This window comes from Salmo salar, chromosome ssa15 (genome assembly GCF_905237065.1).
Source record: "Salmo salar chromosome ssa15, Ssal_v3.1, whole genome shotgun sequence".
Lineage (NCBI taxonomy): Eukaryota > Metazoa > Chordata > Actinopteri > Salmoniformes > Salmonidae > Salmo > Salmo salar.
In genome coordinates this window covers 89,632,332-89,651,799 of record NC_059456.1, presented here as the reverse complement: position 1 = coordinate 89,651,799, position 19,468 = coordinate 89,632,332, and the positions used below count along the sequence as shown (strand labels likewise).

At 43.9% G+C, this 19,468-nt stretch overlaps 2 protein-coding genes across 6 annotated transcripts in view; one reads left to right on the top strand and one right to left on the bottom strand.

Annotated features, from left to right (window-relative positions):
- The first annotated feature begins 1,224 nt into the window (after positions 1-1,224).
- On the top strand, positions 1,225-14,811 carry rsbn1 (round spermatid basic protein 1). The gene is made up of 7 exons (XM_014146801.2): positions 1,225-1,888; positions 2,391-3,031; positions 8,783-8,920; positions 9,206-9,348; positions 10,292-10,459; positions 11,538-11,646; positions 12,015-14,811. The coding sequence occupies exons 1-7, from the start codon at positions 1,318-1,320 to the stop codon at positions 12,636-12,638; spliced, it is 2,394 nt and encodes a 797-aa protein (XP_014002276.2). The 5' UTR covers positions 1,225-1,317; the 3' UTR covers positions 12,639-14,811.
- Positions 14,812-15,153: 342 nt separating this feature from the next.
- Positions 15,154-19,468, bottom strand: part of ptpn22 (protein tyrosine phosphatase non-receptor type 22) — a 32,686-nt gene continuing 28,371 nt past the window's right edge. For 2 of the 5 annotated variants that reach the window (XM_014146798.2, XM_014146800.2), the window contains exons 15-24: positions 19,225-19,464; positions 18,953-19,129; positions 18,660-18,728; positions 18,213-18,457; positions 17,848-17,875; positions 16,773-16,835; positions 16,448-16,554; positions 16,262-16,292; positions 16,077-16,163; positions 15,154-15,991 (exon numbers count right to left, since the gene is read on the bottom strand). In XM_014146798.2, the coding sequence (XP_014002273.1) occupies positions 15,930-15,991; positions 16,077-16,163; positions 16,262-16,292; positions 16,448-16,554; positions 16,773-16,835; positions 17,848-17,875; positions 18,213-18,457; positions 18,660-18,728; positions 18,953-19,129; positions 19,225-19,464 (1,109 nt within the window). In that variant the 3' untranslated portion in view covers positions 15,154-15,929. Of the gene's footprint in view, positions 15,992-16,076; positions 16,164-16,261; positions 16,293-16,436; positions 16,555-16,772; positions 16,836-17,847; positions 17,876-18,212; positions 18,458-18,659; positions 18,811-18,952; positions 19,130-19,224; positions 19,465-19,468 lie in introns of those variants that run through there. The other 3 variants (XR_006759294.1, XM_014146799.2, XM_045696257.1) reach the window with 3 other exon arrangements.

Below are 19,468 nucleotides of genomic sequence, written 5' to 3'. Positions count from 1 at the left end.
TCTGCTGTGACCACCATTTGCCTCATGCAACACGACACATCTCCTTCGCATAGAGTTGATCAGGCTGTTGAATGTTGTCCCACTTCTGTTCTATGCCTGTGCGAAATTGATGGATATTGGCGGGAACTGAAACACCTTGTTGTACACGTCGATCCAGAGCATCCAAAACATGCTCAATGGGTGACATGTCTGGTGAGTATGCAGGCCATGGAAGAACTGGGACACTTTCAGGAATTGTGTAAAGGTCCTTGCGACATGGGGGCTGTGCATTATCATGCTGAAACGAGGTGATGGCGGCGGATGAATGGCACGACAATGGGCCTCAGGATCTCGTATCTCTGTTCACGTTTTAAATAGATGGGATAGTTTGTCAGAATTGATTTTTTCGTAGCAGTTTTGGAGAATTTACTAAGCACGTTAGGAGTATTAGGTTAAGGTTTGAAAATGGTTAGGTAAATGCAAAACACGTCAGTTTGACATAAGATGTATCCCATCTAGACCAATTGTTAGGTCGAAGACACGAGTATCGTCATTATATCCACAATCTCTGGTTTCATAATTTTTATAAAATAAATTCACTCTATCAATAATTATTAGCTGGGTGGTTCAAGCCCTGAATGCTGATTGGCTGACAGCCGTGGTATATCAGATGGTATACCACGGGTATGCTAACTTTTATTTTTACTGCTCTAATTACGTTGGTAACCAGTTTATAATAGCAATAAGGCACCTCGGGGGCTGTGCGTTATTGCTTAAATATACACTATCCAGAATAGAATGTTATAGAATACATGTTTTACATTATTTTGGTTCCGTTCAATATTCAACCTGAAATGTTTAGAACTCTGGCATGTAGATTGCAAGTAGGTCCTGTATGGTGTTGTGAGATCGATTCCTGGTACCATCCATATGTAAAATGTATGCACGCATGACTGTAATAAAATCATTGGATGAAAGAGTTTGCTAAATGCCATATTGTTGTTATTATTATTATTATTATTATTGTATTATAACACCAAAGGTGCAAAGAAGGACCCACACCCGCAACGTCCTCTGTCTCTCCGAGAGTCGCTCAGTTTACCATTACGTCAGCTGTAAAAGTGAGTGCGTGCAAATACGCACGTGTTCTCTACAACACGAACTTCAACTCCCAGATAGCCATGCAACTAACTACATTACTGAGAGTGCGCATGAGCTGCCCATAGACCAGAAAGGGTGAAAAACTACAAATACAATATCCCTGAGCGCTTAAAATAACTACAAACTCCCATCGAGTTGCGCAGTATGAATTTATAGCCCTTTAAATGTACGTGCAAAATGGCTGCGCAGGTCGACTTGGTCCGTATTAAAGTAGAAAATAAGGTAAGGGACGGTCTTGATAAATTTGCCAAAGAAAAGAAGAAGAGGGAACTGTCACCGTCCGCGGATAAACGCCAGCGCTCATCCGAGGATGCAAAGAAAGTAAAGCTCCATCATCATCGGCACCACCATGACCCACAACATGTTCAACAGCAGCAGAATGGCCAACCACAACCACGCAACTCCGGTGCCGAAAAACCTACCCTACAACGACACCACCAGCAGCATCATCATCACCACCACCAGCACAACAACACCAACGATGCAAAGAAGGACTCGCACCTGCAGCCTCCGCTGCCTGCGCGGAAGGTGGTACCTGCAGCAGCCAAGTTGGACAGGAAGAAAGCACTTCCCCCGGTTCTGCCGCCTGGACTGTTCAATTTCACGCCCCTCAAAGTAGCCGAACCCAAGGCCAAAATACAGGAGAGCAAGGAAAAGCACAGGGAGAAAGAGCTCAAACTCAAACCTAAGAAGGAAAACACAGAGGCTAACGTAAAACATGGAGTAGGCCTATATAAGAAAAAGAAAGGTAGGTTATTCTTCACATTCTATTCCGTTATATTAGTATGTTACCACTCTTAATGCTTGAATCTTATGCAAAGTTACAATTAAGTCAGACAAACCTATGTTTGTTTACATACGCAAAATAATCAGTCAGATGATGCACATGCAAGTTCCATGAATGGGGTTATTTCTTATTATATAATTATTTTTTTTGTGCAAATGCCTGCCTTCTCAGACTCTATGGCAGGCCCACTGATGTTAGGCCTACTTTTATTGCAGAGAAGAAATGTAGTGTATGTAGCGAACGATGGTTCGTTTTGCAATACTCCTAGTTGTCAACCCTCTTACCATCATGGCCACCTGGCACCTAATCATCCCCAGCTTCCAATCGGCTCTCCAGGTCGTTGCTGTAACTGAGAATGTGTTCACAGTCAACTTGCCTGGTAAAATAAAAAAGTGAACCAATTGCAAATTGGGTATTGACAAATGATGTGCATGGTAATGAGCTATTGTCTTCCTGTCTCCAGAGCCCCATCATGATGAGAACAGCAAGACTCAGTCGCTGGAGGAGTACCTGTTGAGGAAGACGAAAAAGAAGCGGAGGCACCGTGAGGATGAGCGTGGTAAGACGATCCACACGTACAACAAGGAGGTCCAGACCGTGTATGGTGGTCTGACTGACCACAGTCCTTCAGCCCGCCTTGGCCCCGTGAAGGAGGGGAAACACTGCCAGTCTGGTTCAGGCGCCAACAACAACCAGCTCACTCCTAAAGAGGAACACAGCCACACCCACCTCCCCTTTCTCTCCCCCCAAGACCACTTCATCCGCTGTTCGTCTCTGCAGACAGGCACCGTCTACGGACGCTTCATCCATGAGGAGCGCCAGGCCAACGGCGGAGCATCGGTCCTGCATGCCTACGCTGATGAGCTGTCCTCTCTACGGCCGGGGGAGATGGAGCACTTTGCCCAGGAGTTCCTAGAGCTGGCCTTCACTGAGAGACCCAGAGGGGCAGCTCGCTACGCCCTGGCTGTGGTGCACAGGGCTGCTGCCTACCTACCTGACTTCCTGGACTACTTTGCCTTCAACTTCCCCTCCACACCGGTCAAGATGGAGATCCTGGGGAAGAAGGATATAGAGACCACTACTATCGCTAACTTCCACTCTCAGGTATAGCAAAACAACGTTATGGAACTGGCCTGTCACTGTCCTTCTGATGTTGCCTGTGTGGGATTTCATATTAGGTTTTGTGTTAGCCTTACATTTAATATTAAGACTGGGAATTGCCAGGGACCTCACAATACAATATTATCACAATACTTACACTGGCATACCATATACCCCCGCAAGGCGGGGCCCCATAAGCTCTGAGGGCCCATGCGCCTGTCATCGATGTCTATTTTAAAACATTTTAATAAATAATTTTGACAGTAACCCTCTAAAAAGTAATTTGTAGACCTTTTTAATTTATATATGTTCTAGGAAGCTAAGTGTTTGTTTCTTGGGCTTCAGGACAGTGACAAAAAAATAAAGTGATTGAAAGTATGAGGAGATATCAGTGAACAAATGCCGTCTGTGGTCAAGGCTGCGACGGCGCCAGTGCAATGAGTGGAGCTTACTCAGGTGTTCAAATGCTCATATCAGACCTAGAGCCTAATGCTTCTTCGGTAGTTCTTTATGAGTTATAGTTTAGAAAACAATCTCTCCGTGGAAGCGACAGTTACAGGGATGGTAAAAGCAGCTTGATTTCCGTAGCAACCTCAGGGAAACTGGACAGAAGGGAGTTGTGGTTCAAATACAGCAGTTCTGTAATATCTTTAATTGAGCCTCTCATTTTCCTTAATTGCCAGCCTCAACACATTACAGAAAAATATGAGCTGAGGACAGGTCGTCTGGATACTGGACAGCAAATAAATTGACAGATGCAACAACAATTCCCGAGGGTTTGAACAAAAATACCTGTTTGATTTCGTTCAAATCAAATTTTATTGGTCACATACACATATTTAACAGATGTTATTGCGGGTGTAGTGAAATGCTTGTGTTCGTAGCTCCAACAGTGCAGTAATATCTAATATCTAACAATGGTCCCGTGTGGCTCAGTTGGTAGAGCATGGTGTTTGCAATGCCAGAGTTGTGGGTTTGATTCCCACGGGGGACCAGTACGGAAAAAATAAAAAATAATGTATGAAATGTATGCATTCACTACTGTAAGTCGCTCTGGATAAGAGTGTCTGCTAAATGACTAAAATGTAAATGTGAATACACAACAAGATGCACAAATCTAAAAGTACATGAATGGAATTAAGAAGTGTGTGTGTGTGTGTGTGTGTGTGTGTGTGTGTGTGTGTGTGTGTGTGTGTGTGTGTGTGTGTGTGTGTGTGTGTGTGTGTGTGTGTGTGTGTGTGTGTGTGTGTGTGTGTGTGTACAGTTTGTTGATATACTAAATATTCTGTAGAATGGGCTCCCGAGTGGCGCAGCGGTCCCAGTGCTTGAGGCGTCACTATATGTGATTGGGAGTCCCATAGGGCGTTGCACAATTGGCCCAGCATCATCTGGGTTTAGCTGGTGTCGGCAGTCATGTAAATAAGAATTTGTTCTTAACTGACTTGCCTAGTTAAATAAAGGTTAAATGTATAATATTTAAGAATACGTAGGATAGAATACTATATATACAGCAATAGTTGAATAGGATGTCCTTGATTAGAATACAGTATATAAATATGAAATGAGTAAAACCCCATGTAAAGGTAGAGTAACAGGGTGGTAGTCGGCTAGTGACAATGGCTAAGTTCAGGGCAGGGTATTGGGTGGAGGCCGGCTAGTGATGGCTGTCTAACACTCTGATGGCCTTGAGACAGAAGCTGTTTTTCAGTTCTCGGTCCCAGCTTTGATGCACCTGTACTGACCTCACCTTCTGGATGATAGCGGGATAAATAGGCCGTGGCTCGGGTGGTTGATGTCCTTGATCTTTTTGGCCTTCCTGTGACATCGGGTGCTGTAGATGTCCTGGAGGGCAGGCAGTGGACCTGTGTGGGGCCCTTGTGTTGAGGATAAGCGTAGCGGAAGTATTGTTTCCTACCTTCACCACCTTGGGGCAGTCCATCAGGCAGTCCAGGACCCAGTTGCATAGGGCAAAGTTCAGACCCTGAGCTTAATGATGAGCTTGGAGGACACTATGGTGTTGAATGCTGAGCTGTAGTCAATGGAAAGCATTCTTAGATAGGTATTCCTCTTGTCCAGATGGGATAGGGCAGAGTACAGTGCGACGGCGATTTCATCGTCCGTGGATCTATTGGAGCGGTATGCAAATTGAAGTGGGTCTAGGGTGTCAGGTAAGGTGAAGGTGATATGATCCTTAACTAGCCTCTCAAAGCACTTCATGATGACAGAAGTGTGTTACGGGGCGATAGTCATTTAGTTAAGTTACCTTGTCTTTCTTGGATACACGAACAATGGTGGGCATCTTGAAGCAAGTGGGGACAGCAGACTGGGATAGGGAGAGATTGGATATGTACGTAAACACTCCAGCTGGCTAGGGATGCCCTCTGGGCCTTCAGCCCTGCAAAGGTTAACGCTCAAGTCGTACTCACGTCGGCCACGGGGAATGAGAGCCCACAGACCTCGGGAACGGCCCGCGTCTGTTATCCTGTGTTATCCTCAAAGCGGGCGAAGAAGGTATTTAGCTTGTCCGGGAGCAAGTCATCGGTGTCTGCGACGTGGCTCGTTCTCCCTCTGTAATCCGTGATTGTCTGGAGTCCCTGCCACATACGTCTTGTGTCTAAGCCGCTTAATTGCGACTCCATTTTGTCTCTGTACTGATGTTTTTCCTGTTTGATTACCTTACGGAGGTCATAACTGGACTGTTTGTATTCAACCATCTCTCCCAGTCACCTTGCCGTGGTTAAATCCGGTGGTTCGTGCTTTAAATATTGCGCGAATGCTGCCATCTATCCACAGTTTTTGGTTTGGGTATGTTTTTATGGTCACAGTGGGAAAAACATCCCATACAGTGCATTCGGAATAAATCAGACCCATTGACTTTTTCCACATTTTGTTAAGTTACAGCTTTATTCTAAAATCAATTAAAACAATTATAATTTAATCCTCATCAGTCTACACACTACTCCATAATGAGAAAGCAAAAACAGGTTTTTAGAAATGTTTGCTAATTTATTACAATTAAGAAACAGATACCTTATTTACATACAGTTGAAGTCGGAAGTTTACATACACTTAGGTTGGAGTCATTAAAACTCATTTTTCAACCACTCCACAAATTTCTTGTTAACAAACTATAGTTTTGGCATGTCGGTTAGGACATCTACTTTGTGCATGACAAAAGTCATTTTTCCAACAATTGTTTACAGGCAGATTATTTCACTTATAATTCACTGTATCACAATTCCAGTGGGTCAGACGTTTGCATACACTAAGTTGACTGTGCCTTTAAACAGCTTGGAAAATTCCAGAAAAGGATGTCATGGCTTTAGAAGCTTCTGATAGGCTAATTGACATCATTTGAGTCAATTGGAGGTGTACCTGTGGATGTATTTCAAGGCCTACCTTCAAACTCAGTGCCTCTTTGCTTGACATCATGGGAAAATTCAAATTCAAATAAATCAGCCAAGACCTCAGAAGAAAAACAATTGTAGACCTCCACAAGTCTGGTTCATCCTCGAGCAATTTCCAAACGCCTGAAGGTACCACGTTCATCTGTACAAACAATAGTACGCAAGTATAAACACCATGGGACCATGCTGCCGTCATACCGCTCAGGAAGGAGCGGCCTTCTGTCTCCTAGAGATGAATGTACTTTGGTGCAAAAAGTGCAAATCAATCCCAGAACAACAGCAAAGGACCTTGTGAAGATGCTTGAGGGAACATGTACAAAAGTATCTATATCCACAGTAAAACGAGTCCTATATTGACATAACCTGAAAGGCTACTCAGCAAGGAAGAAGCCACTGCTCCAAAACCGCCATAAAAAAGCCAGATTACAGTTTGCAACTGCACATGGGGACAAAGATCGTACTTTTTGGAGAAATGTCCTCTGGTCTGATGAAACAAAAATAGAACTGTTTGGCCATAATGACCATCGTTATGTTTGGAGGAAAAGGGGGGGGGGGGGGGCTTGCAAGCCGAAGAACACCATCCCAATCGTGAAGCACAGGGGTGGCAGCATCATGTTGTGGGGGTGCTTTGCTGCAGGAGGGACTGGTGCACTTCACAAAATAGCTGGCATCATGAGGGCGGGAAATTATGTGGATATATTGAAGCAACATCAAGACATCAGTCAGGAAGTTAAAGCTTGGTCGCAAATGGGTCTTCCAAATGGACAATAACCCCAAGCATACTTCCAAAGTTGTGGCAAAATGGCTTAAGGACAACAAAGTCAAAGTATTGGAGTGGCCATCACAAAGCCCTGACCTCAATCCTATAGAAAATTTGTGGGCAGAACTGAAAAGCGTGTGCGAGCAAGGAGGCCTTCAAACCTGACTCAGTTACAACAGCTCTGCCAGAAGGAATGGGCCAAAATTCACCCAACTTATGTTACCCTTCCCCCGATCTGCGCCTCAACACAATCCTGTCTCGGGGCTCTAAGGACAATTCCTTCGACCTCATGGCTTGGTTTTTGCTCTGACATGCACTGTCAACTGTGGGACCTGATATAGACAGGCCTTTCCAAATCATTTCCAATCAATTGAATTTACCACAGTTGGACGCCAATCAAGTTGTAGAAACATCTAGTTTTTTATTTTTAATACATTTGCAAAAATGTAAAATAAACAGTTTTCGCCTTGACATTATGGGGTGTTTAGATTAATGAGGAAAAAATGTATTGGATCCATTTTAGAATAAGGCTGTAACTTAAAAGTGAAGGGGTCTGAATACTTTCCAAATGCACTGTATTTCTGCTTCAGAAGGACAAGAGAGAGCCAAGAAATTAATTTTGATCAGTCATGGAAATAAAAGTGCTGAAAATAAATTGTTTCAAAAGATGGAGAACAAGCTATGAAGGAAAAAATCTGGAGTTTTGGTGTAAGTACAGCCGAGTTGCACCAAAATAATATGGCCATAATGTCAAAAATAATATCTCTATATGTAACTGTATTGATGTTTTCCCCCGCCACTTAAATATGCTGGCAGTGGTCACCAACCCTGGTCCTGGAGAGTTACAGGCTGTGGAGGGTTTTGTGCCATCCCATCGTCAAGACCTCAACCAGCCTGATAAAGTGATTGACTGTGAATCAGGTGTTATAGCTGTGTACCCACCAGTACTTATCTTAGACAAAGTTATGAACGAGCTCAACAGTCAGTCTGTTAGCCATCCAATAGTTATTGCATTCCAAAGTACACCAATGTTAAGTCTATAGCTGAACTCCTGCCAAGTTTTCCCTGTTGCTCTGCTCCCTAGAGGCCTAGTAGAGTGGCTCTAGACTTGTTCCATTACGTTTTACTGTTGTGTTTGACCAGACCAATGGATTCTCATAGGGCTGATTGTACCACACACATGGTTTATACAGTGCTCTGTGCAGTTAACACAGACAATTAGCCAATTAGTTTAATGCAGCCTTTCCACTGCAATATCCAAGTGCTACTAATGGGTTCAGGGGAGGAAAATAAATGCAGGGCACTGCTTGATTATGTTGCACTAACTAACTAGGGTTAGCTAAATGTTGGAAAGCCTTGGACGGCTCCATGCTCACCAAACCATCCACCTGGGTCAGTTTTAGTCCAATATCCTAATGATATATTAAAGCCTGAAGCCAATGCACATTGGCATTGCATTAATTTCAGATTGAGCCAAATCAACATTACCTCTCCACCTGTGTGCTGACTGTAGGTGGGTCGGACCAGGCTGGCCCCATGAAACGGATCAGTCTGGTCTGACCTCTGACCTCTCTCCCTGTCCTGTAGGTGGGCCGGACCTACTGCTCGGGGACGTACCGGGCCGGTCCCATGAGACAGATCAGTCTGGTGGGAGCCATGGCAGAGGAGGTGGGGGACTACTTCCCAGAGTTCCTGGACATGCTGGAGGAGTCCCCCTTTCTGAAGGTCAGAGGATGAGAGAATGGATGTTGGTGCTTGGAATTTATCAAATGATTAATACAAAACGACCTTCTTTATATTCATTCTTACTTGCCTCCTGGCCATAGTTTTGGAACTGAAATGTAGGTCTATGGTTTATGTGTAGGCCTATAGCTATGGTTAACTGACTGAAGTCAGGCAAATGTAGTTATTGCTGATCATTTCTGTCTCAATGTAGGCCTTCGATTTTTTTTTATTAATCATTGTATACGCAGAGTATGATTGTCCCTGAAACTCTGTCTGTCTGTCCAGATGACCCTACCTTGGGGCAGTCTCTCCAGCCTGAAGCTGGACTGTCGTTCCCAGAGTGATGATGGGCCCATCATGTGGGTCCGGCCGGGTGAGCAGATGGTGCCAACCGCTGACATGCCCAAGTCACCCTTCAAACGACGCAGGTAGCCTAAACATCACAGGACTTTTATCATAGTAACACAGTAATAATATAGTAATAACATAGGTCACATATAGTAATACTAACACATAATAAGCCTCCTTATAGGAGGAACATTTATTAGTTTGTGACAGTGTAGCTCTACTCCCTCTCCTTGCTTCCCATTCCTCCTTTCCTTTTCCCATTCCTCCTTTCCTTTTCCCATTCCTCCTTTCCTTTTCCCGTTCCTCCTTTCCTTTTCCCACTCCTCCTTTCCCTTTTCCCATTCCTCCTTTCCTTTTCCACCTGTCTCCCTCCATCCCTTTCCCACTCCTCCTCTCTGTCCTCACCGTCTCCCTCCATCCCTTTTCCCACTCCTCCTCTCTGTCCTCACTGTCTCCCTCCATCCCTTTTCCCACTCCTCCTCTCTGTCCTCACCGTCTCCCTCCATCCCTTTCCCACTCCTCCTCTCTGTCCTCACCGTCTCCCTCCATCCCTTTTCCCACTCCTCCTCTCTGTCCTCACCGTCTCCCTCCATCCCTTTTCCCACTCCTCCTCTCTGTCCTCACTGTCTCCCTCCATCCCTTTTCCCACTCCTCCTCTCTGTCCTCACTGTCTCCCTCCATCCCTTTTCCCACTCCTCCTCTCTGTCCTCACTGTCTCCCTCCATCCCTTTTCCCACTCCTCCTCTCTGTCCTCACTGTCTCCCTCCATCCCTTTTCCCACTCCTCCTCTCTGTCCTCACTGTCTCCCTCCATCCCTTTTCCCACTCCTCCTCTCTGTCCTCACCGTCTCCCTCCATCCCTTTTCCCACTCCTCCTCTCTGTCCTCACTGTCTCCCTCCATCCCCTTTCCCACTCCTCCTCTCTGTCCTCACTGTCTCCCTCCATCTCTTTCCCACTCCTCCTCTCTTCTCCTTCTCTGCTGGTGGTTGACTGTAGTATGTGCTCTCCCTTTCCTCTCTATAGGTCCATGAATGAGATTAAGAACCTTCACTACCTGCCCAGGACCAGTGAGCCCAGAGAGGTGCTGTTTGAGGACCGAACCAGGGCTCATGCTGACCATGTGGGCCAGAGCTTCGACTGGCAGAGTACGGCAGCAGTGGGCGTGCTGAAGGCTGTGCAGTTTGGGGAATGGTGAGTTTTTACTGGAAGTAGGGCAGTTTGGGGAATGGTGAGTTTTTACTGGAAGTAGGGCAGTTTGGGGAATGGTGAGTTTTTACTGGAGGTAGGGCAGTTTGGGGAATGGTGAGTTTTTACTAGAAGTAGGGCAGTTTGGGGAATGGTGAGTTTTTACTGGAAGTAGGGCAGTTTGGGGAATGGTGAGTTTTTACTAGAAGTAGGGCAGTTTGGGGAATGGTGAGTTTTTACTGGAAGTAGGGCAGTTTGGGGAATGGTGAGTTTTTACTGGAAGTAGGGCAGTTTGGGGAATGGTGAGTTTTTACTGGAAGTAGGGCAGTTTGGGGAATGGTGAGTTTTTACTGGAGGTAGGGCAGTTTGGGGAATGGTGAGTTTTTACTAGAAGTAGGGCAGTTTGGGGAATGGTGAGTTTTTACTGGAAGTAGGGCAGTTTGGGGAATGGTGAGTTTTTACTAGAAGTAGGGGCAGTTTGGAGAATGGTGAGTTTTTACTGGAAGTAGGGCAGTTTGGGGAATGGTGAGTTTTTACTAGAGGTAGGGCAGTTTGGAGAATGGTGAGTTTTTACTGGAGGTAGGGCAGTTTGGAGAATGGTGAGTTTTTACTGGAAGCAGGGCAGTTTGGGGAATGGTGAGTTTTTACTGGAAGTAGGGCAGTTTGGGGAATGGTGAGTTTTTACTAGAAGTAGGGCAGTTTGGGGAATGGTGAGTTTTTACTGGAAGTAGGGCAGTTTGGGGAATGGTGAGTTTTTACTGGAAGTAGGGCAGTTTGGGGAATGGTGAGTTTTTACTGGAAGTAGGGCAGTTTGGGGAATGGTGAGTTTTTACTGGAGGTAGGGCAGTTTGGAGAATGGTGAGTGTTTGGGAAGTGTTTGGTATTCATGCAGGTCTGCTTGGCTCTCAGCTGCAATGCAGTATGACTATGCTGGTGAAATAATTCCAGTTTGGGATGCTTCATCCAGTGTTTCTGTTGTCATCACAGATTCCTGTTATTTGTTAAACTAATTTGACTCTTCACCCTTGATTCCACATTGTATCAACATTTGTGTAGATGTGAACTAACTGTCTTTGATCTACAGGAGTGCGCGTCCGAGGATAACCAAAGATGTGGTGTGTTTCCACGCAGAAGACTTTAACGATGTGGTCCAGAGACTGCAGCTGGATCTTTACGAGCCCCCTGTGTCTCAGGTAGGAACTGAGCTCTTATTGAACCTTGAATCGGTTAAGGTGATGCATGAATCTCCTCTATATGGGATCATAGCAGATCAGATGTCCGACAGGCTTAGTCATAAAAGGATCAGACACGAGGGGGAAAGCCTTGGCGTGGATGACATAATATGCCATTTAGTGAGTCAGTTTAAAGCTTTAATTTGCAGAACCAGAGTCTTTATTCTGGTCCCAGAGAATGACCAATTCTGCATGATCTTCTCTGGAGTTTTGTGGAATTGAGTTCAGTGTTGGTGAAGATACCAGGCAGGCGTGACAGGACAGACTGACTGCTGATGTGTGGGAATGGATCCGGTAGGCCTACCTCTAATCCTCATCTCTCTCTGCAGTGTGTCCAGTGGGTAGACGATGCCAAGCTGAACCAGCTGAGGCGGGAGGGTATCCGCTATGTCCGTGCGCAGCTGTGTGACGACGACATCTACTTCATCCCCCGTAACGTCATTCACCAGTTCAAAACTGTGTCGGCAGTCTGCAGCCTGGCCTGGCACATCCGCCTCAGACAGTACCATGACGAGAAGGACTGCGGAGAACACACCCTACACAAGCCCAACGACCAGAGCACAACATCGGGTCAATTCTTCTCATCCTCCCCTTCCCCGGCCCAGCAAGATGCCAAAGGGCCCCACTGTGCCGGTCTGCAGGCACAGAGAGACACGACCCAGGGAGCAGTGGCCAAGACTGAGAAACCAGTGTTTCAGAGGCCTACTACTCCACCTAGAGAGCCCCGGCCAGCCCGTCCTCAGTCTGCCAAGTCTGCACACCTGCCCCCTCCCTTCCTGGGCATCAGCCCCTTGCCACAGCCCCTCGCTCCCTCTGGTTCTGGTTCTAACCCCTCCACCGTCGAGCCGAGGCTTCCACAGCCCCTGGTCTGGCCTCCCCCTGGTCTAAACTACAACTCCCCGCGACCCCACCATGATGTACAGCGTCACTGCCCCACTGACTTCTTCAAATGACCTTCCCTCTTTTAGCTACGTTTACTACCTTCTAAGGGAGAGCAGCTTATTTAAAGGAATGTGACTGTGTGCGCTTATGACACTTTCTGAAAATGTTATTCTTGAACTTTTTGAACTTCTCTTTAAATTATTCAGATAAAGTATTATTTTTATTTGTAAATTCAGTATGAGACAAGCTTAGAAATGTTTTTTTTTCTTAGCCAAAGTGTGAAATGTACATTTAGGAACATTTGTCAGAAAAAGTGTCTGTGTTTATTTGTTAGTACCTGAAACTGAGGTCCCTCTGGGGAGTTTCCTAACTTGCTTCGAGAGTTACCAAGGCAACTCGCTTTGCCAGTCGAGAGAGACTACCAAGGTGTACAGTATATCATGTACATTGCCTAATTGGTTTTTAGATAAAAGTGCCTGCCACCCGAAGAACAGCAATCAGTCTCAGATACATATATATTTTTTTCATTCTTAGAGTAGCCTTCTTGAGACTTTCTGTGATGGTGAATGTAAAAGGGTAAAAAAAAAAAATCATCTGTTGAAATTCACATTTAAGATATTTTCCTAAGTTGTTAAACTTATTTTTGTCTGTGCTTCACAAATGCAGAGTTGGCCTGTGTTTTTATATGGATTGTGGATTAATATATTTTTTAGATGTGTACTGTAATAAAAAAATTATACTGTTAACAATGAATGCATGTCCTGGTGTTTGACACTGACGTTGATACAGTACAATAGTTTATGTCCAAAATATTGTCCAACTTTCAGCCATTTCTATCTATGTTTGAATGTTTTACTACTGTCCTTTTCTACTGTCCCTTTCCTTTACTACTGTCCCTTTCCTTTACTACTGTCCCTTTCCTTTACTACTGTCCCTTTCCTTTACTACTGTCCCTTTCCTTTACTACTGTCCCTTTCCTTTACTACTGTCCCTTTCCTTTACTACTGTCCCTTTCCTTTACTACTGTCCCTTTCCTTTACTACTGTCCCTTTCCTTTACTACTGTCCCTTTCCTTTACTACTGTCCCACTTTTACACTGCTTCTGATGTTTTATTTATTTGTTCAGCATTTAGTTAAACTAGGTAGCCTAGCGGTTGGACCAGTAGCCGAAAGGTTGCTGGTTCGAATCCCCGAGCTGACTGTGAAAAATCTATGTCAATGGGCCCTTGTGGAAGACACCTAACCCTACTTCGTCCTGTAAATCGCTCTGGATAAGAGCATCTGCTAAATGACTAAAATGTAAAACAAATGGCCATATGTTCTGAAGTAAGTCTATTACTTTAGGCTGTCCATTATAATGGGTTTTAAGAGGTTAAACCTGTGTGAGGTGAGGGCAGTTTGGGTCTGTGATGGTGAGGGCAGTTTGGGTCTGTGATGGTGCACATGGCAAGAATGGTTCTGGTCACCAATCACTTTTGTGAAATGTTTTCCTGAAAAAACACCCACGCATTTTAAAATGCAATATATTATCTGTTATGTTGAATTATGTGAATGCTGTCAGTGTACTTTGTCATACATGTTTTCTCTCAGTGTTTTGGTGAAAATGTCACACCCGTCTATGGGGGATTGTACTGTAATAGGTTAAATCTGAGTTCAATGTAGTGACCACTATTGTAAGTGTTCTTGTTTTTGCACTTGTCTGTCTGGTGGTAACTATGCTGAGAAAGAAGTCTATGTAAGGGTGACCTGGTTGTTCCTGAGCCTCGGAAGCCCAGGTCGGGTGACGGAGACAGGATATGGAAGGCTGGCCACTCGACTAGTTGTTCCTTAAAAGTCTGTCAGTACAACTGATGCATTTCCCTAGGATGCAGATTAGGATTTAGCTAGCATTTTAGTTCCTTGACAATTCTGCCCATTTGAAACACATTTGTTTGTAGGCCTATAAGCCTATAATAACACAGACTATAAATTGCTTCCTTACGCTTCATGATTTCCAGATCTGGAATCTGTAGACTAGAAGGTATAGAATCAGGTTGGTTAAATAAGTCATAAGAACAGTATGAAGATAGAATTACCCTTTGGAATGAACATTGGTCATTTAAAACAATGCCTTTCATGTATTTTAAGTGTTTCTCAAACATGCAGTTTTTCTGAAAAGTCGAATGGCTAGTTATTGTGATTTGTTAAACAGATGGTTGTCATAGGTACTGAAATAAATTGGCAGCTAGCTCCTGTTTCTTCTAACGTCTGTCAAATTCTATTGTGTAGTCTGCCTGATGACCAAGGCCTGCTATGTGTACTTTTAATACGAAGAATTCTTGTTGTTGATGTTTGTATTTTAATTAATTATATCCATATTATTATTTTTTTATAGAAAACGTTTTTGGGTAAAACAAGTTACATTTATAGAATTCTGTTATTAAAAGTGAGATCAATCATGTGAATTGAATAGGAAACAAAATGGAAGACAAATGTTTCTTGTATTTTTCTAAAGAAATAATTGTATGTGTGCATTATGTATGAATGATCAGAGTGACAATACGTTTGTAAGAATTATAGATAAGAAAACAGGGATCCTTACATGGGTAAATTTAGAGCAATATGTGGTTTCTTTACTTTTAAATTATAGCCCATATAGAAAACACATCCACCAAGTTACAACAATGAATGTGATGTATGCACAACACAGACCTGTCCGCTTATCTCACACTTATCTCACACCACCATGAAAAATAATACCAGTACAAATATATTACTCTTAAAACAAAGTTCATCACTCTGTACAGTCCAGGTGTACATGTAGATTTTGTCTGGATCAGAAGGAGCCTATATAAACATCAGCATATAAAACTATTTGGTAACATGTATTAAGTGACGTGTTAACAACTATTCAAAGTACCTTACTGTATTTATCAGGCAAAATACACAAAAGTAGCCCTCTAACATTTATCAACTCAACCTTCCGTTCTTTCCATCCATCCATCCTTTGCCTACATTTGATTGCATCCTTCCACCACATTTCAGAGGCACAAGTTCTCCCTTCAGGCACGGATAAAGAACTACAGTACGATCAATTTGTCATGAATAGCAGGTGCTCCAATTTAAAGCTAATCCGAGGTTGATCATTGGGCCGTGACAGCAGTTTGCAAGACAGTGTTCATGTCGTCTCAGAACACAGGGAGAAGGCTACATGATTCCCCATGTCTTCTTGGAATGATGTTCTTCCTTCACAATGTCAAAAGTCCTCAAGGGACCATTCCTAGTCCAGTTGAGTGGCCAGTAGCTAGTAGCCACATGCAGGGTTCCAGCCCTGTGATCTGAGGACAGTGGCCAGACATATCCAGCTTTGTTGACTGGCTGTCTTACACCCACGTCTCAGGATAACTCCTTGGCCCTTTAGGCTTCCCAAAACGAGTCCCAAATCCTGGAAAGAACACATACTGTTCTGAAATGTGTCCCATCACATTGTTTAAATTAGATTTACATTGATGTGTCTGGTGAAGGCTTACCAAATGTGAACACTGATGATGAGGCAGAGGTACCATAAGGAGGAGATGGTCCAGAGTGGGTTGGTACTGGTGGAGGGGCAGTCTCTGCTGTGGGAAGAATGTGTTACCATTTTAGCTGCTAGTTGTGGGTAATGTACTGTATGTTCCAGACAGCAGATCCATTTACAGATATACCTGTAACTTACGTTTCTGTCTGAGTTTAAATTTCTTCAGGCTCTGAAAAAGAAAAACAAAGATAGCTGGCTTTAAGTGACAAGACATACCCAGATAATAGAAGAGAATATTCTGAGAATAGAAACACCAGATCCTCTATTTCTAAAACAATAGATCAAGTCTGTGAGTTACTGTAATTCTACGTACACAGTCATTACCTTTGTACCAGACAAGGCCTTCCCACTGTTCTTGTCTGATTTGTCTTCAGTAGTCCCAGTGCTGGTTGAGGTGATGTTGTACACAGGCTGCTGAAGCCTAATTTCAGCTGAGAAACATTAGATACAGTATGTGTCACAGTGATGGAGACATTTTGTAAAAGTTGAATTCAATATCATCAAGAGTCAAGAGTAAAGGGGAATAGGTTGGATCAGTGTGACTGAAATCCCCTTAATAAGGAGAGGTCATATTTACATGGGCCTGTGTTTAGTTGGTGAGAGTTGATACTTGTAATTGCGGGTCTACTCTCTGTGTGTTGCAACTCACCACTTCCTCCTACAGTCATAGCCACAACAGCTTGAGCAACCAGAGGAACAGTAGTCAGGGGCTCTGTAGAGAAAATGTAGACAGACAAATTGTAAAGTACAGTATGTTCTCTCAAACATCAGATAGCTCAAGGAAGTAGTACTTCTGACATTAGTTCTCATTATCATGTCATCAATTACAATAAGAGTAAGTAAGTAGCCTTGCACGAGCCAGAATGGCTCATAGGATAAAGGATCCTATACAGCTCGCCAGCTTGTAGTCCTATAATCCGGAAATGAGTTACCTCTGGTTTGTTCAGCCATCCCTATGTGAAACATTTATGGCGAAAGAATAGGGTTTTGGAACAAATGTCGAAAATAAGGTCTGAGGTTAACACAGGCTTAGGAGATCTTATACGTTTTGTTCTGTGAGATAATACTAGTCAATTAACATGACCATTATGAAGCCTTTGTGTTTTGTGTTTCTTTAAATTGCATAAATGCTTCCAAATTCACAAAAAGAGAAGTTAGCTGATGAAGATTGTCATAGAATAAAACGTATAAGATCTCCTAAGCCTGTGTTACCACAAACCTTATTTTCAACGTTTATCCAAAAACCCTCCAAAAACCCCATTCATTTTCTCCATAGGCTTTGTACAACGAACCACAGCGAAATTAGTGCTTACAAAAAGCCAACATTACTATTTCTCTCTATTTCCTGTTTCTGTAGCGTGAGGTAGCTTGATATAAAAGTACACCCCTCTGGACAGGACACAAGTCTATCGAAAGGCCTTACCCAATCAATCTCCAGAGACACATCGTGTTCCATTATTTACAGTCTTTGGTACGACTCGGTGATCGAACTCCCAACCTTCCAATTTCAGGGCAGACACTAACCACAAGGCCACTGAGTGTGTATAATGATGCTTTTCAGTGATTTCTATTAGTGCCTTTTATTGTGTGAGGGAGCAAAGCCAAGAGCAACCATTTGACGTTGACTTTTTCCTTGTTAATTTCAAACAGACAGAGAAGCTGGTAGTAGAAGAAAAAACAAAGACAGATGGCTTTTCTCAGTCACTACTGAGAAAACAGCTTACCTTGCAGTGAACTCTTTGCGTGGACACTCTGAGGGAACAGTTTAGAGTGTTGAATTAATGTACTCATGTATTAACAACAATGGGAACATATGAGCCATATGATGAATCACGAGGGGAACAAAAATGGGCATTTAGTAAAGATCAGTTCATGACACAAAGGGGTGGGTGGCAGCATCCTGTACTAGCTAGATGTACCCATTAAATACACATGACTAAGAGTAAGACTCTCTACTGACCATAGAAATTGAATTACTGGGGGATAGTACTATAATACATTCTAGAAGTATAATTTCTATGAGGGTGACTTCCACACCTCGGTAAAGTCTTGACAGCTATAGCACCCAGAGTCTGTCAACGTCTGTTACCTTTCTCCGATTCATGATTCCATCCAGGGATCTTTTGGGTTGGGAGTTCCCTGCCCACTCTGAGGACGTACCGATCCTCTGCTGTGTGGATGTAGTCTGGCTGTTGCTCCGATTCATGATTCCATCCAGGGATCTTTTGGGTTGGGAGTTCCCTGCCCACTCTGAGGACGTACCGATCCTCTGCTGTGTGGATGTAGTCTGGCTGTTGCTCTGACTCTGCATGCAGGGGGCACTGTTCTGATCAACTGCAATTGCCCAAAAATTACAATGTCAGTTTAGTACTACACAGAGTAGATACATTACCTTGATTGACACACACACAGAGTAGTGTACATATTTTAAAATTATGTCTGGAGGATTAACATTTTGACAGTAGCCTAGTCCTAGGAGCACTATCATGGTGAGGATAATGGTGGAGGCAGTGGTGATGAAGAGGCATGTGCTCACCTTCTTGAGTGACCAGGAAGAAGGATTCTGGGGTTCTCTCAGGTAGAGGGGGAGTCAGATTCTCTGAGCCTTCACAATAAAAACCACCACAAGTCAGTGAGGTTCTACATGGAACCCAAAAGGGTTCTACCTGGAACCAAATGGGTTCTACCTGCAACCAAAAATGGTTGTTCAAAGGGTTTTCCTATGGGGGTAGCCAAAGAACCCTTTTAGGTTCTAGATAATAAAAAACATTCTAAGAGTGTATAGAAAAATAACATTGCAAACATAAAATGGGTGTCACTTTTTCTTACCTGGAGGTGAGAGAGAAGGGGCCAGAGGATAGGGAGGTGGAGGGGGAGGAGGAAGGTTTACTGATGAACAGGGAGCAGGAATAGAATATCTAACCGGGGGAGGCAATGTAACGGGTTGTGGCACTGTAACTGGGAGTGATACTGTAACTGGGGGTGATACTGTATCCTGGGGTGACACTGTAAAGACAAAAAAGGCCAAAAAGACTGGGATAAACATCTGCACATGACATTCTCTACATTTTATCATACTGATTGTTTTGTGTGACAAATACCTGAGAGTGTTGTCATTTTTACTTTCAAGCTTTTACTCCTCGTCGAAGATATCGTATCCACCAGAGCAGGAGTGTCCGCTGAACGTCCAGGCCACTCTCTCTCTTCTGACTTCTGGACAACCATCTCCACGGGGATTGAGAGGGATGGGAAGACAGTAGTGCTCCTACCGGCAGTATTGGCCAACACAAAGGACTCTGGCGTTCTCTCTGGCAGTGGGGGGATAGGCGAGGGAGGATTCCCTTT